General features: G+C 38.8%; 1 protein-coding gene across 5 annotated transcripts in view; it reads right to left on the bottom strand.

Annotated features, from left to right (window-relative positions):
• ZZZ3 (zinc finger ZZ-type containing 3) overlaps positions 1-16285 on the bottom strand; it is a 73395-nt gene that overhangs the window by 15853 nt on the left and 41257 nt on the right. For all 5 annotated transcript variants that reach the window (XM_023509785.1, XM_023509787.1, XM_023509786.1 and 2 more), the window contains one exon: positions 14426-15981. In XM_023509785.1, the coding sequence (XP_023365553.1) occupies positions 14426-15930 (1505 nt within the window). In that variant the 5' untranslated portion in view covers positions 15931-15981. The remainder of the gene's footprint in view (positions 1-14425; positions 15982-16285) is intronic.

Raw genomic sequence — 16285 nt, 5'->3', positions numbered from 1 at the left:
CTGGCGCCTTAGCCACTTGAGCCACAGGCACCGAGCCAGTAAATTATCTTCTTAATAGGATTTTCTTTTCTCTTCCTTTACTGTATACAGTATTTAATATACATAGCATATGATCTACGTAGGAATCAGCTATTTCTGTTACCAGTTAAGGTTTCTGGGCAACAGTAGGCTATTAGCAGTGAACACTGGGGGAAGTCAAAAGTTATATGTGAATTTTTGACTACCTAGGGTCTGAGTCCCTAATTTCTGTGTTATTCAAGAGTCAACTACAGTGCCTAACATTCACTGATTGTATACTATATTTTAAGTGAAATAACTTAATCCTCACAATAACTTTATGAGGCAGGGATTGTTATCCTTTTTAAAAAGCTAAGGAAACCACAGCACAGATTAAATAACTTGCCAACATCACACCAGCTATTTATGGTGGAAGTGTGATGTGAAAAACAGTTAAAGACTCTGAGAATATTTAGTCAAGAAATGAAAACCTCTAATAGAATAACATTTCAATCTTTATTTAACTATTATTTATGTAGAAAAAAGAAAGAGACTTCTCTTACAAGATATAAAGGGTCAAACCAGGAGCAAATTTTGACGAAGGTTCAATATGAAGAGAAATTTTGTCTCAGTCAAAACCCACGAAAGATGGTAGGTTAACCCAAATCAATACAAATGTTCAGACAGATGTTTAAAGGAAATTCAGGCACTAAGAATCCTGAAACCTTAAATTCCAGCAAAACATGCTACTTACATTTTTGTGATTCACTGAACTAAGCAAGAGAGTAACTAAAACTATTAAGCATATTGGAACGAATACAAGCGTAGTTATAGCGTGTCCATAAGCACGGTTTTGTATCTGCATTATCCATTTTTAAAACTGAGTGTTACACAACGCTAAGAATAGTGAGCTTACTTATGGCAAAGAATCATTCATTTTACATAACGTGTCTTCAACATTTAGACACTGTTTTAAGTTTTACATTACGGGATTATTTGGGGGCACAATATAAATACCCTTTCAAATGTATATCTAATTTATTTTCACTACCTTTCAGTACCCAAGTCCTCTTGAATTCTTTGTTCATGTCTGTGAATATAAAAACATTTATATGAAAGAGTATATAAGTAAAAACCCTGACATCTAAAAGAAAATGCCAAAGAATAGCAATCTGGAAGTTAGTTTTAATTTCCAATTTCTAGGCAGTAATATTACACATACACGATAATCACTAGAGAGAGGGAGGGAGAGAGGGAGGGAGGGAGGTGCTGACAGAGAACAGAGGAAAGACCTTATTTTTAAGGTACACCAGAATCTTTTTCAAAAAACCAGATTTCCATTTTTATTGTAGAAGAAACTCTTAAGATTACATGGCATTTATAACCTTAAGAAACTAATGAGGAATCATTTTTAAAAATCCAGATTGGGAAAATTCTGTCAAAAATAGGACTTCTTGTTCAAAATAGTCATGAAATAGTGTCACTAAAAGCAAAAAAGACGGGGACTTAATTATTGTACAAAATGTCCCAAACGTCACCCATGAAGTCACCATACATAAGGAAAATGGGAAAGTGTAGCCAAATTTACTTTTATTTACAAACTATTCAATACAAAATTTTACAAAGAGGTGCCCAATATGTAGAAAATATTTTGTAACTATTCTGTAACATTTTATAATGAATATTTTGTAAATAAAGATATATTTAGCTACAATTTCCCATTTTCCCTATGATGGCGACTTTATGGGTGATCTTTAGCATACTCTGTAGACTGGTAGTCTACAAACGACACCTTCCCTATCTTTATAAATAAACTTTTATAGATTGGGACATAGCCACACCCGTTTACATGATGTCTGTGGCTGCTTTCTAGCTCCAATGAGAGTGGAGAAGTTACAACAGAAAGCCGATAACCTGCAAACCCTAAAACATTTACTACTTGTCCCTCTAAGGAAACTTCTGCCAATAGTGAACATGTGCTCTTCAAGTAAATAAAACTTAAAAATTTTAAAGAAAATAAAAAAGCTTGCCAAACCCGCTCTTGATTAAAGGCTACAGAGGGACGACAAGCAAAAGTCACTCATAATCTTGGATTAGATCCCAGGAGGGGAAAAACGATTATAAAGGACAATTTTGTAGACAAATGGAAAAATTTAAATATGGATTGTGGCTTATGCCATATTATTGTACAATGTTAAACTGCGAGGGTGCAATAATGGTATTTAAGGTTACCCAGGAAAATGCCCCTCTCTTCTGGACAGGAGTGAGAAGCTAACAACCTATTTTAATGACCCAACAATTTAAACAGTATACTGTACCAGACAGGAAAGAAGATAAGGACAAAACCTATGTCAGAAAATGTTAAGTTGTTAACAACTGGTGAATTCAGGTTAAGGGTATAGAGATGTTTATCACATTACTCTTCTAAATTTTCTAAGTCTTAAAACTTCTAAATAAAAACTGAGAAAGGAAGAAGCTTTACCGTAGTCTGCTACTGGGAAAGAGCAGTCTGACTACCCTGTGATTAAACACACCCACGACAACCAGACAAGGGGACGAACAAACAAAGCTATGGAAGCAGAACACACAATTAAAAAATTAGTGAAATAGGAGCTGTATATAGAATATGATGCTCTTTCTCCCTTCATGAAGGGCTAAAAGATCATTGAGCAAACTCAATGACTCACAATAACAATAACCCCACCATTCACTTTCAGCTGAAAACCCAGAAATCATTAAAGGATGGGCAAAAGCCTTTTATGACCTTCTCTATTAAGACAAAAGAAACTCGGCTTCCAAAAATATGTCTTCAAGTATAAAGATCAAACCTATATTGAAAATAACTAAAATCCTAAACAAAAAATGAACAAAAAATAACCACCATTTACTGTTATTGGAAGAACCATCCAGATACTCAGGTCTCATTAATGGGCGTGTTGGAGGGAAATGGAGAATGCAAAGAGAGCAGTAAAACCGGGTGCAGCTTGAGCTCAACTTCTGGGCTCCATTTGGCCAGGGAACAAAAGACAAAGCCACCAAAGCAGGTAATCTATCAAGCTAGTCCCAAACAAGCTGTGATCAATATCAAATCAATTACCCTATCAGGCTCCCATTTTCCTTTTCTATAAAATAGGAGAGTCTCTTCCTCCAATTCCAGAATGCTTAGGAGGCAAAGCATCTACATTTTACCTAAGAATTCCACAGACTGTTCTGAATGATACCCTTCAGATAAAGAAGTTTCACAGTGTTAACCAGGCTAGAGTGCCATGTTGGCACCCTTGCTCATAGCAACCTCAAACTCCTGGGTTCAAGTGATCCTCCTGCCTCAGCCTCCCTAGTGGCTAGGGATACAGGGGCCCACCACAGGCTAGTTTTTATATTTTTAGTAGAGATAAGGTCTTGCTCTTGCTTAGATTGGTCTTGAATACCTAAGCTCAATAGATTTACCAGCCTTGGCCACCCAGAGTACTAGGACTACAGGTGTGAGCCACTGTACCTGGCCAAGTCCCAATAATTTTAATATCATGAAATAATTACTTTTTTAATCTACTGAGAAAAATAAACTTTAAAAGGGTATTATATGATGTAAATCAAAATATAGAGTAATATATTGTTAGATAAATTACTTGTGCTCAGAATAAAAATTTCATTCTTATAATAAAAGCTTTGCAGGCTCGGTGCCTGTGGCTCAAGTGGCTAAGGCACCAGCCACATACACTTAAGGTGGCAGGTTCGAATCCAGCCTGGTCAGCCAAACAACAATGACAGCTGCAACCAAAAAATAGCCCAGCGTTGTGCTGGGCGCCTGTGGTCCCAGCTACTTGGGAAGCAGAGGCAGGAGACTCGCTTGAGCCCAGGAGTTGGACGGTTGGAGGTTGCTGTGAGCTGTGAAGCCATGGCACTCTACCCAGGGGGATAGCTTGAGGCTCTGTCTCAAAAAAAAAAAAAAAAAAAAAAAAAGGCTTTGCTTTTGAAAGGGCTTTGAACAGATTTATAACAAACAGATTGATTATGCAAATAAATTATTTTCTTTTTCAAGACAGAGTCTTGCTCTGTCCCCTGGGCCAAAGTACAATGGGATCATCATAGCTTACTGCAACCTTAAACTTCTAGGCTCAAGTAATCCTCCTGCCTTGCTTGGCCTTCTGAGTAGCTGGGACTACAGGCGCGAACCACACACCCTGCTAATTTTCTTTCTTTTTTTTTTTTTGGTAGAGGTGGGGTATTATTCTTCCTTAGGCTGATCTCCAACTCTTAGCATCAAGAGATCTTCCCCCCCCACACACACACACAAAAGAGCTATCTCTCACCTTTGCCTCCCAAAATGTTAGGAATAGAGGTGTGAGCCACCATGCCTTATCTTAACTAAGCAAAAATATTCTTTGATTTAGAAATTACATTTCCTTTAAGCACTCCCCAAGGTCTTTAAAATTTAAGCCAGGCAAAAGTGCCTGAGTCTGCAGTCCTAGCTACTCGTCAAGCTGTCAGGAGGATCACTTGAACCCAAGAGTTCAAGGCTGCAGTAAGCTACGATTGCACCAAAGCCCTGGTGAAAAGGCAAGACCCTGTCTCTTAAAGATGGAAAGAGAGATGCTTCAGCACCAGGAAACGAAGAGGAGGAGAGGAGAGGAAAGGATCGCTAGTCAGTAAACATGGAACAAGTGGTAATTCTGCCACTAACTACGTATCTTGAGCATGATTCACCTTTTCTGATTCAGATTAAGAGGGATAAAATAACCACCGAAACAATTATTTTACCTTCATACCAATTTTAAAATGTTCGATTAAATCTCTTTCTCTAATATGTGATAATAATAAACACATAATTTTACTATACCTTTTATTTTGAAGAGAAAAATAGGGCCAGGTGTGGTGGCTCACACCTGTAATCTCAGAACTCTGGGAGGCCCAAGTGGGTGAATTGCCTGCGCTTACTGGTTCGAGACCAGCCTGAGCCAGAGTGAAACATCGTCTCTAAAGACAGCTGGGTGTTGTGGTGGGCACCTGCAGTCCCAACTACTCAGGAGCCTTAGGCAAGAGAACTGCTTAAGTGTTTGAGGTTGCTGTGAGCTGTGATGCCCCAGCACTCTACTGAGGGCAACAAAGTGAGACTCTGTCTCAAAAAAAAAAAAAAAAAAGAGAGAAAGAAATAAAATCCAGATTAAACGGTATGAACACTTAGCATTATAGCTCTGTCACTTCTACCCATCAAAGTTAACTCCTGTCACACTGACCCCTAGATCCACTCCAGTTACCTATAATTAAACAATGTACTCTCTACAGTATCTCCATCCTAATGTAGCAAAGAAACAAAGATAATGAGAATGACTCAACAGAAAACCCAGAGGTGCAGCATCATGACAGGACAGAGTAAGACAGTGATAGGAAGAGACAAGTGAGCCGGGCCAAGGCTCCAACCCCACAGGATTCTACCGACTTCCAACAAAACATGACTCCAGGTTCCAACCATGGTAATGGCAGCAGAAGTGGAAATTCACTTCTAATATTAGTAAAGGAAACGGAGGTCTAACATTCATTCTTCACAGAAGCATGACCTGAGTGAGGTGGCAGGAGTGCAGACTGTCCAGCACGCATCAGACATCAACAGCGGAGGGATCCGGAACTCCCACTGCTTCCACACTGGTGCAACCCAGTAGCTCCTCTCCTTTACAATCACTGATCAACAGATCAATTAATGCAAGGAAGCTTTTTCCCTACCTAACCAAAGAAGGCAACACCACCATCACAGTAAATGATCTTAATTAAGATAGCCGAAGGTCATTCAAAATTCAACAGAGGCAGAATTACAAAATATAACTAATGAGGATAGTTTATTAACAATATGATTTCCCAGAATTTTTCCCGGTGATAATTAGAAAGAGACATAGAGAACAGACAAAAAATACATAAAATATTCTGAGTCTTTAATAAGGATGGCAATAGTTAAGTCAATGTGGAGAAATTTCATCATATAGAACAAACTTGGTCCCCAGCTTTGAAAAACTCACAACCATAAAGATGACTATTACTCCACCACAAGTTAAATGCTCTATAATGCATACGCAAGATGCCTACGGAGTTGTTCTTGTAGAATTCTTCAAAGCCAAGTCTGAGTTACATTTAGGTAAGCTTGGTTAGGGATAAAAGGAAGTCGGTTTCACCATTTGTAATTTCATTTTTGACATTTTATATAGCACTAAAATTGATAAAAAGTTCAAGTAAATATTAGATATCCTTTTAAAAGAATTGTTACCATTAAGAACATTCTACAAACTCCCTCAAAAGCTGACATGCAGAAAATTGGGGGCAACAATGAATGAGTCCAGCAAAGTGAGGCACTAATTCCTCATGGTGGAAACATTCTGCTTGTCCTTTTAGCTAAAGTCAGCAAATCAGCAGTAGCACTTTATGGTCACAGGCCACCTAACATGTGTAACCACAGGTTACTCCGGTATGTCAAATCCACCTCCCAATTTAAAAGGAAATGACCACAATGACATATGACCTTTCCAAAGACTTTAAAAAATCTATACACATTAGACACGCTGTCAATTTATCTAATAATTTATCTCTTAAAGAATTTTCACTAACTGGTCAGACATGCTTGCTCCCCCTGCACTTGAAGAAATTGTGATCCCCAAATAATTGATTTTTCTTTAAATAATAATAGCGTTCACATTTATTATCATTAGCATTACTGACTCTACAGCTTCCCAGTATAAAGAACATTCACAAAGTCACTAATGCCCAAGATCACTTTAGTGGTCTTCTTAGGAGCAACCAGAACATTTAAAGTGTCAGTGAAATTATAATTAATCACACAACTTAGCTAAAAGCAATCTAAGCTATTGGCAAGAGTGTTCAGTGAATGCCAGCTGGGTCCTATACTTTCCCTACATGTATTACTAGTATTCTACACCCTATCTACTTCAAGAGAATCTGTTATCTTTAAGAACGTCCCCTGAACACTAAAGCAATAAATTAATTGGTAATTCTCTCTAAGTACCTCTTAGACCTCAGTTAGGTAAAACATAAAAATTGTGAAACATGTTCTCAATATATGTATACTGACTTACAAATTATATTTTACATTATAAACATATATCAAAAACCTCAAAAATAGGGTGGTGCCTGTGGCTCAAGAAGTAGGGCACCAGCCCCATACACTGGAGGTGGTGGGTTCAAACCCGGCCTCGGCCAAAAAAAAAAAACAACTGCAAAAAACCCAAAAATAATTAAGAAAAAACATAAATAGCTATAATCTCCCTCACACTATTTTTTCGCTTCTTTTTTCATTGTGCTAAAATCCACATAATATAAAAATTACCTTAACCATTTTAAAGCGTGTAACTTAGTGACATTGAGTCCACTTACGATGTTGTGCGACCTTCACCGCAACCTGCTCTACAACGTGTGCGCCACTCCCACCACGCAGTCCCTCCTCAGTCCACTCGCCCCCACCCCTGGCAGCCACGCCTCCGTTTCCTGTCTGTGAATTTGCCTCTTCTAGATTATTTCACATAAATGGAACCACATGTGACCTGCTGTGTCTGGCTTCCGTTACCAGCTCCATGTTTCAAGATTGATTCCTGCTGTAATACGCATCCACATGAGCTCATCTGGGTGGCGTCCACCCCTTTTGGCTACTGGGAGTTGTGCTGTTAATGAACATCAGCGCACAGGTTTTTGTTTGAATGCCCATCTTAAATTCTTTTGGGTATATGTATCTAAAATTGGAATTACTGGATCTTATGATAATCCCATGTTTGACTTACTAAGGAACCGGCCAACTGTCCCCCACAGTAGGTGCACGGCTTCACATTCCCACTGGCACCGTAGAATGAAGAGAATTGCGTAAGCCCAAGTGTCTGAGGTTGCTATAAGCTGTGATGCCACAAGTCCCATGTCCCATTTTAAAGGCAACTAACTGGTCGAGAACACACAATTAAACCAAAAAACCAAAAGGTCTATAAATGGGCATGTTTTGACAACTTACACTGCTCACTAACCTTTTTGCTGGAAGACAGACTCTTACTGAAAGGACAGACCGGTACAGCCGGTTCTTCTTTCTTTTTTCAACAATCACACCCCTGACAATTGATAATTCTGCCAGGACTGGACTGACCCAAGGAAACCAACTTAAATTAATGGATACTAAATAACTGGGTTCCCTTCAAAGAATGTGAAGAGGCTCTGGGAATGAAAGGTCATATAAATTTGGGACCGTGACAAGCACAATACAAAGTCAATGCCATCTCCCAACTGAAACTACAGGGGGAACGAAGAGAAAGATGTACAAAGAAAAACCCCCGTCTGCACTATGCAAAGAGAAGGGGAGGAAAGAGTCTGCAAATCCTTGAACACTGACAAGTCATAATTCCATGGGGCCTACCTAGTACTTTGCTTCCTGGCCTTCAATAGTCTATTGTCTGTGATTGTTTATTTAAAATAAAGCCTGTTGGAGACAGTCTGGGTGAAGTTCTGATTGGTGGATCCAACAAGCTCATATTAAAACAGGCTCTTGACTACCTTAACTTTACGTCCCTTGCTAGCTTTAAATAGCTTAAAGGGGCTCTATACGAGTTATTGAATTTAAGTACCCTGCACAAGAAACTTTAAACAAATCTACCAGTATTTTTTAATCACATCTTTATAGCCTCCATAAACATTTTTCTCTCCTGTAAAGATGCTGCAGTTCTTTCGGAGTAGACCTCAAAAATCTTTCAACTTGTTCCTAGTGCCTGCTTTTCTAAATCTATGTAATGGAATTCTTGAGCTTTTTCTCTTTCAAACCGAAAGCTGAATGCAACTGTATTGTGGCCTATATAATGAAAGTTTCACAATCATCTGGAAAAAAGCCTAGCTCTAATCAAGATTCACATGCTTTCCCTTCTCCAGAGTTTTAGATTACCCACTCTGTGCATCAATCCACTGTAACATCTAAAATGTTTATCTCGGACTAGTCCCAGGGACTCCCGCCTGCACTGCCAACACTCTGGGAGGCCGAGGCACAGGGATTGCTTGAGCTCAGGAGTTGGAGACCAGTCTGAGCAAGAGCAAGATCCCATCTCTACTAAAAATGAAAAACGGAGGCAAGAGGATCTCTTCAGCCCAAGAATTTGGGGGTTGCTGTGAGCTATGATGATGCAACAGCGCTCTACCCAGGGCAACACAGTGAGACTCTGTCTCAAAAAAATAAATAAAATAAAATGCTTATCTCTTATTCTAGAATTACAAATACATCAAAGTTTCACATAATGGAGACCAGTTAGTAACGTCTAATCAAAAACCAATACTGTAACAAGCAACACTTCTACCCGAACTAACCTGTTAAGCTACACATATTCTATCATTTCACAGTAACTCCACGGACACAGGGCATTTTAAGTTATTTCCAGCCCCTACTCAAAATTACCAGTTTATACAGAGAAACATGAGTACTATGTTATATTGAAAAAAACTGTAACAAAACAGACATAAAAAGGCAAGTAAACACATTTTCTTTCAACTCAATTGAGACAATCTCAAATTCCTACCACTCTGTAGGCTTTCTGAAGCCTACTAGCAAGACTCCAGATTGTAAAAATACATTTAAACTCATATAAAGCATTCTAATAATACCAAACTGACACATTTATTATACAATTATTTCTTGTCTTTGGGGTCTGGTAATAGTAAGTGAACTTACATTCATATATGGCCATAGAAAAACTTATTTGATGACCCATCCCTGAACATGTAACTCCCCTATTATGTCTCCCCCATACAAATGAAAATCATCTTACCCAGGGTAGGATTGACTCTACTAGTGCTTTCTAAGCAAAATCCATCTCTAGTCTAGAGTTTTTCTGACCGCATAAAGGAAATTACTTTGACCAACAGTAAAAGGAGACTCTCAAGAAGTGAATCTATAAGAACTGATGAAGACTGCCTCTATGCTGCCTCTGTAACTGATGAAAATATCCAATGTTTCATCAACTTTAAATAAACATGGTACAACAGAAGGACATACTGTAATTATTTAGTATGATTAATTTTCAGAAAACTAAGTTTTAAAACAATGCTTAGCACTGCACACCTTAATGTGGCCTGAAAATAAGATTTTTACCTGCAGGCCAGGGGCTGCGGCTCACACCTGTAATCCTAGCACTCTAGAGGGGGCAAGGCAGAAGGATGGCTTGCGCTGAGGAGCTCGAGAGCAGACTGAGCAAGAGCAAGACCCTGTCTCTATTAAAAACAGAAAAAATTAGCTAGGCATTGTGACATGTGCCCGTAGGTCCAGCTACTTAGTGGGTGAGGCAAGAGAACTGCTTGAGCCCTGGAGTCTGAGGTTGCTGTGAGCTAGGCTAACACCATAGCTCTAGCATGGAGCAACAGTGTGAAACTATCTCCAAAAAACCCCAACATTTTCACCTACAGAGTATTTGAGCAACTGTCTTAATTGTTAATAAGTTAATAAATAATAACTATCTTACACGTTTATTATTTAGAAACTTAAAAATTGGCAGAAACGTTAGCAATCAGTTATCGATGAGTTAATCTTTGCAAGATCTTAAGAAACTAGAAACTCTGAATTTCACCTTTTATACTCCTAGCTGGTCACGAAAGGTTATAACTAACACCAAAGATCTTTAAATGAAGATATCCAAGATCTCTCAGACATAAATTTTATCTATGTAAGTAGTGATTACATTCTGAATTGGAAGAAAAGCTCTGAATATTAAAGCCCAGGACCTGTAATCTTTCTTACCTGTGCTTCCCAGAACCAGAACTTCAAAACTGAGAGATCTGTTTCAGTGCTTCTGACTGAAAATCAGCAAAAGGTCAATTCTCAAAGAGAAAGTTAAGTAAATGAGCTCAGTCCATCAGGCTATTTAGGCCAAAAAGGAGTTAACTAGGAGCTGCGTCATCTACCATCTTAACAGAATCTGTCAACCCTGAAGATCAGAGAGCTTTGAGATGAAGTTTCTTTTGATGTCCTATCTCTAATATCTGAAATGGTATATCCAATAAAATAATTCACAGCTGGAATCTTACCTAAGAGATACTCTCTAGTCCCTTTCACATAGCGGTTTTCTGCACTTGTGGATTTATGTGCTAGAGCAGAGGGATACTACCCAGAATATCCGTAGATTCGTTTCCCTGGCCTGTGACTAATTTACCATGAATCAAATCTAGCCCTAGAACTCTACACACAGCATCTTTTCAAACATTTACACGTAATCAGATGACCTTGTATGTGCAATCTTTGCAAGTGGTAAATCATAAGTGGAATGCTAGGATAAAAGGCTGCTGATTAAATGATCATTGTTGGCTTAGAGGAAAATTTCAACTAAAATAAGGTTGACTCATGTTCTCCTGGCTCCAAAGAACTACGCCATGCTCATTGTTTTCTATTATTTCAAACCCACTTTTGAAATCAGTTGTTAAAGAGTACTCATTCCCTACCAGTAAAGATGTTTGTGTTTAGGCTGAGCAATGCCCAATCCCAGATTCAAAAGGCAATTACCCAGAGAACTTTTCAGCACAGGGAGAATAAGGAAGAGAAAACTATTTGACAAGGTAAGCGTGCAGGTGTGTACAAGATAATAATCCCCCTTTCTTTCTAGTGTTAACCCAAAGTGCTTTTAACATCATTTTTGAACTGTCAGAAATTTGAGACTTGAAAGCACTGGACAGATAGCATATGCTATTTTTAACTATGACAACTTGGTTAAAAAGAACCAATGTTATATCCAACCATCTCTTGGCTCTAGATACAAAGTTTAGGAATGGGGGTGGCAGGGAGAAGAAAGAGACTTTACTAAAAGAGATTACATCTGACATGATCAAACACCCTCTCCCAATTTTCCTGAAATCATCTCTAACTAAGATGCTAATCTTGATGTTCCTTTACCATCTCACTTTTCCTTATTTGTTTCTTTTAAAAAACAGAAAAAAAGAAAGTTAAAAACGAAGTTTCAAAAGCACTATCTTCGAAAGATTTGGAGCAAGGCAAAAAAGCAAGAGTGAGTGAGTGTTTTTGCCCTAGGTCACCCAAATGAGGCACTAAGTTGAGAATATTATCTTAACAAAGCAACTAGCATCCAAATTCCAAAGGACACTAGCTAGCCTAAGGAAACCATGAAAACGAAATCTATAAAAGCATGCCACATAAAAAATATCCAAGCACCCATGAAACTGCACTGCTCTTATCCTCAGAGTTATGAATATGGAACGTCAGCCTTTAGTGTTATGGCCACTATCTTTAGGAAATTCTTTCATGGGAACAACATCCCTCAGAATTATCATCAGACAATCTCTAACAAAAAAGTAACACTACGGTGAATTACTGGAAAAGTATTTTCCACAATCAATCTTTTAATCAAGACTAAAACAACAAAAGGCAAAGAACAGAATATCATTTTGTAAAAATTCACATTTTTTGAGTTTTTGGCAATTTCCCAAGACACATGTTCTACTTCCTTGTGCCTGCAGAAAAACAACTTGACTTAAAAACTAATATTATATAAGAATAGCAGAATTCAACTTCTAACTAGAAAAAAAAAGCTTCATTTATGAGTTGTTTTTCTATAAAAAATTGGGCTTCAAAGATTTCAAATACATGAGACTCCTAATATTGTCACAAAAGTAAACTTATAAAATGCTCAGACAAAAGGACCTCTCTATTAAATCTACTGTGAAATTATTATTATAAAAAGAAAACAGGCCAGGCGTAATGGCTTACTCCTAGAAGGCACTGGAAGGCCGAGGCAAGAAGACTGTTTGAGGTCAGGAATTCAAGACCAATCTAAGCAAGAGCAAGACTCTGTCTCTACAAAAATAGAAAAATTAGCCAGGTGTTGTGGTAGTGTATACTTAGAATCCCAACTCCTTGGAAGGCTCAGGCAGGTGGATCACTTAAGCCCAGAAATCTGAAGTTGTTGTGAGCACTGCACTCTAGCCTGGTAAACAGATGGAGACCTTGTCTCAATAAAAAGAAAAAAGAAAACAAAGAAAAACTTTCAGAGAAGAGGCCTATTTTTAAAAGGGCCACCAATGCAGGCCAGGCACAGGGGCTCATGCCTGTTATCCCAGTACTCTGGGAGGCCGAGGCAGGTGGACTGCCTGAGCTCAGGGGTTCAAGACCAGCCTGAGCAAAAGCAAGACTATCTCTAAAAACCAGCTGGGCACGGTGGTGGGCACCTGTACTCCCAGCTACCAGGGAGGCTGAGGCAAGAGAATCACTTTGAGCCCAGGAGTTTGAGGTTGCTGTGAGCTATGATGCTACAGCACTCTACAGAGAGCAACAAAGTGAGGCTCTTGTCTCAAAAAATAGTAAGATAAAACAAAAGGCCATCATTAATTACCATATACAACCTTTACTGACCTGTCTATAAGGTGTGGTGAAAGAATACCATATACCACACCAAGATTTGACACTCTGATCTGGCAACTGTCACAACAAAAAACATTAGAAAGGTTCCTCAGATCAAAAGTCTTTCTGCATACTCTACAGGATCTGATTGTGACATTAATTCAAAAGCCTCTCCTGTGACAGTGAAGACCAATAACTCCTAAGTCTTTTACCGCTGCTGAGCGTATTTACAATGAGCATTGCTTGATACATTTCCTTTCAGGATTATTTAGACACAGTTATTTAGCTACAATTCATTTACGTTACTGCCTAGAATATGTTAAAGCCAATCTCAGCAAAACTGTGAAGAATCTGGACACAGAATTCTTTATTTTCAACCCCCCCCCTTTAAAGCAACAGTTGAGAGCAGATAACATTTTAAGAAAGTCTTCCTTTTATTTACTACATATTACCAGAAAAGGCCGTGTCAAATGTTTTATGTAAACTACTTTGTGACTGTGGACTTAACTCTTGCCAATACGCTAATTACAACATGCTGTCATATTGTTAATGGTAATTATCAACCTCTCTAAGTCATAAAAGTCAAATAAAAACTTTTTTTAAATAAAAAGTTTAATTGGGAATTAAAGTAAAAAAGATAAAAGTAGATTTCTAGCCTACTAGATGTCCCGTATCTAGATTATTATCTTATTAATCTTTCTCCACTATCTGGAACTATAAAAGTGGACTGTGATCACTCAAGATGTTTCCATTTTATAAATTAACTCAAATGGTATAAAACTGACTAAGAAACAGAAGCACTGCCAATCATATGTGTTCTAGGTGAGAGGTGTGAAACAGCAGAACTGGCAAGACCGTGTTGTCAGAGTGAAAAGGAATCAAGTTGAGTTTTAAAGTCTTTCTTTTTACGGAGCTTTTTTAAGAGTTGAAAAAATCATTGTTAAACCTAAATTTTTACCTAAAACATTAATTTCAGCTCTCATAAAAACAGTACGAATAGACATGTATGGCTACGGAAAGTGTGGGGAATAATAAACAAAGCAGATTCATGGTTACCATAGTTACACATACTCTTTGTTGTGTTTCAGTGCCACATGATCTGATTCAAAGTAATAAACATCGGGGTCTTCCTCTTCCTCTTCCGTAACGTGCTGATGGGCACTCTCTTTGGCAGGTGGCAAATGTCCAACGTTGGGTCTTGCCTCTGAAGGTGGCATACTCAGTCCTCCACTTCTGCAATTCTGAGAGTCACAACATATGTCTTTCTCATTTTGAGAAATTTCGTCAGCATTTGTAGGAGATTCACTTACATTATCACCAACAGTTGCGTTTGTTTCATTTGGACTAAGATTATTCTCCTCAAACTGTCCGTTTTCTCTGCAGGGAGAACTGTTTTTGGTAGGACTACCTCTGGTAGGGGCAGCCCTTCGTGGGGAGGTTCTCAAGGTGTAACGATGTTCTTGAGGTTCTGATAAAGACATCATTTGAGCTGAAACACAGTCTGAAACTGCAGCCGGTTCTGGTTCCCCAGGGACTGGCACGCTCTGGAGACCTGCGTCTAGGTCGTTACTGGTGTTTTCATTGCACTGCTCTTTTGAGGCACTGCTATCTCCCACCACATCTACTTCTTCCTCAGAATCCCTTACAGATGACTGAATTCCAGAAAAGGGGCCCGGAGCTGGCTCAGCAGTCAGCTGATGGGCATGTTCCGCAGGCAGGCAGGCAGTTACTGTTTTGTGGTCCTCCAACTTGACCTGCACGTCTGAGTTTGTGCAAGGCACGTTATGGTCTACATAACTGTCCTCCTTCCTACTATCAGGGAACACTGAAGTCTGGGTATCCAAATCCCCATTTTCAGCTACTGATTTCTCCTGCAACACACAGGAACCAGTGCTATTGTGTTTAGTGTTCCCATCAAGCTGACAGTCATCACAGTTTATAACAGCTGAATCACTGTCATCGACACCATTGACAGCCAGATAGCCTGTGATATCTTCAACTACTGCAGAATTAAGTGGCCCTTCCTCACTGACATTCACCTTTTTAATTTCCCTTTTCTCACAATCATCCAGTATAAGACATCGACAGGCTCGTTTAGTCCCTTGCAAATCCGCGTCATTGTCCACTACCGTGCTCCTCTGTTCTCCTGACTCCTTGCCTGGTTTTATAGGTGAATCTTCTTCTGAACTGTTTGGGGCTTCAGATCTAAGACAACGCTTAATTCTTTTTAAGACTGGTGAAACAGGTTCCGTTGGCCTTCTCTCACAGTTCTCTACAGCCTGCTTCTCTGTGTTATCCTTTTCAGAAGAAGAAAGTCCTCTTTTCCTAGGGCTTACCCATGATTCTCGGGTACTCTGCTGTTTTAAATCAGTGGTTCTTCCATTATTATTTCCTTTCTGAATTTGCACAGGCTCTGGTCTCTTCTTTGGTGATCTTGATCTCACTTGAGAATGAGAAGAGATTTCTTCAGGGTGAGCAATGCTACGATTCCTTAAAGTTCTACCACAAAAAGATTCATCCAAGCCGTTTAAACCCACTGTTGATCTTGTGACACGAGTAGATCGGGAAGCAGCCATACTATGGCAAGTCCCTACAATACGGTCATCATGATCCACTCATTGGGAAACCTTCAAAAACGTAAACAAAATAATGAGAAAAAGGTAACAGTTAATATACCTAAAACAAAAGCATAAAGCTATAGCTTTTTAATCCAAGTACAGCCAATATTAATAAATTACGTGGTAAAAATTCTTCTATTCACATTTCCAATAAAGCTATTAATGACAGCATTTAATGGCACGTAATATGTTCCATGAATCTTCGGCATGTTTTCTATATATACTAACTCACTTAAACCTCACAATTCAGACAGATGCCATTATCATCCATCCCTACTTTACAAATGAAGAGAAGGCGGTGAAGACAGTTTGA

This window comes from Otolemur garnettii, unplaced genomic scaffold (genome assembly GCF_000181295.1).
Source record: "Otolemur garnettii isolate 467f Iridium unplaced genomic scaffold, OtoGar3 scaffold00010, whole genome shotgun sequence".
Lineage (NCBI taxonomy): Eukaryota > Metazoa > Chordata > Mammalia > Primates > Galagidae > Otolemur > Otolemur garnettii.
Note: the sequence above shows the minus strand (reverse complement) of the source record. Positions and strands in the feature narration are given on the sequence as shown.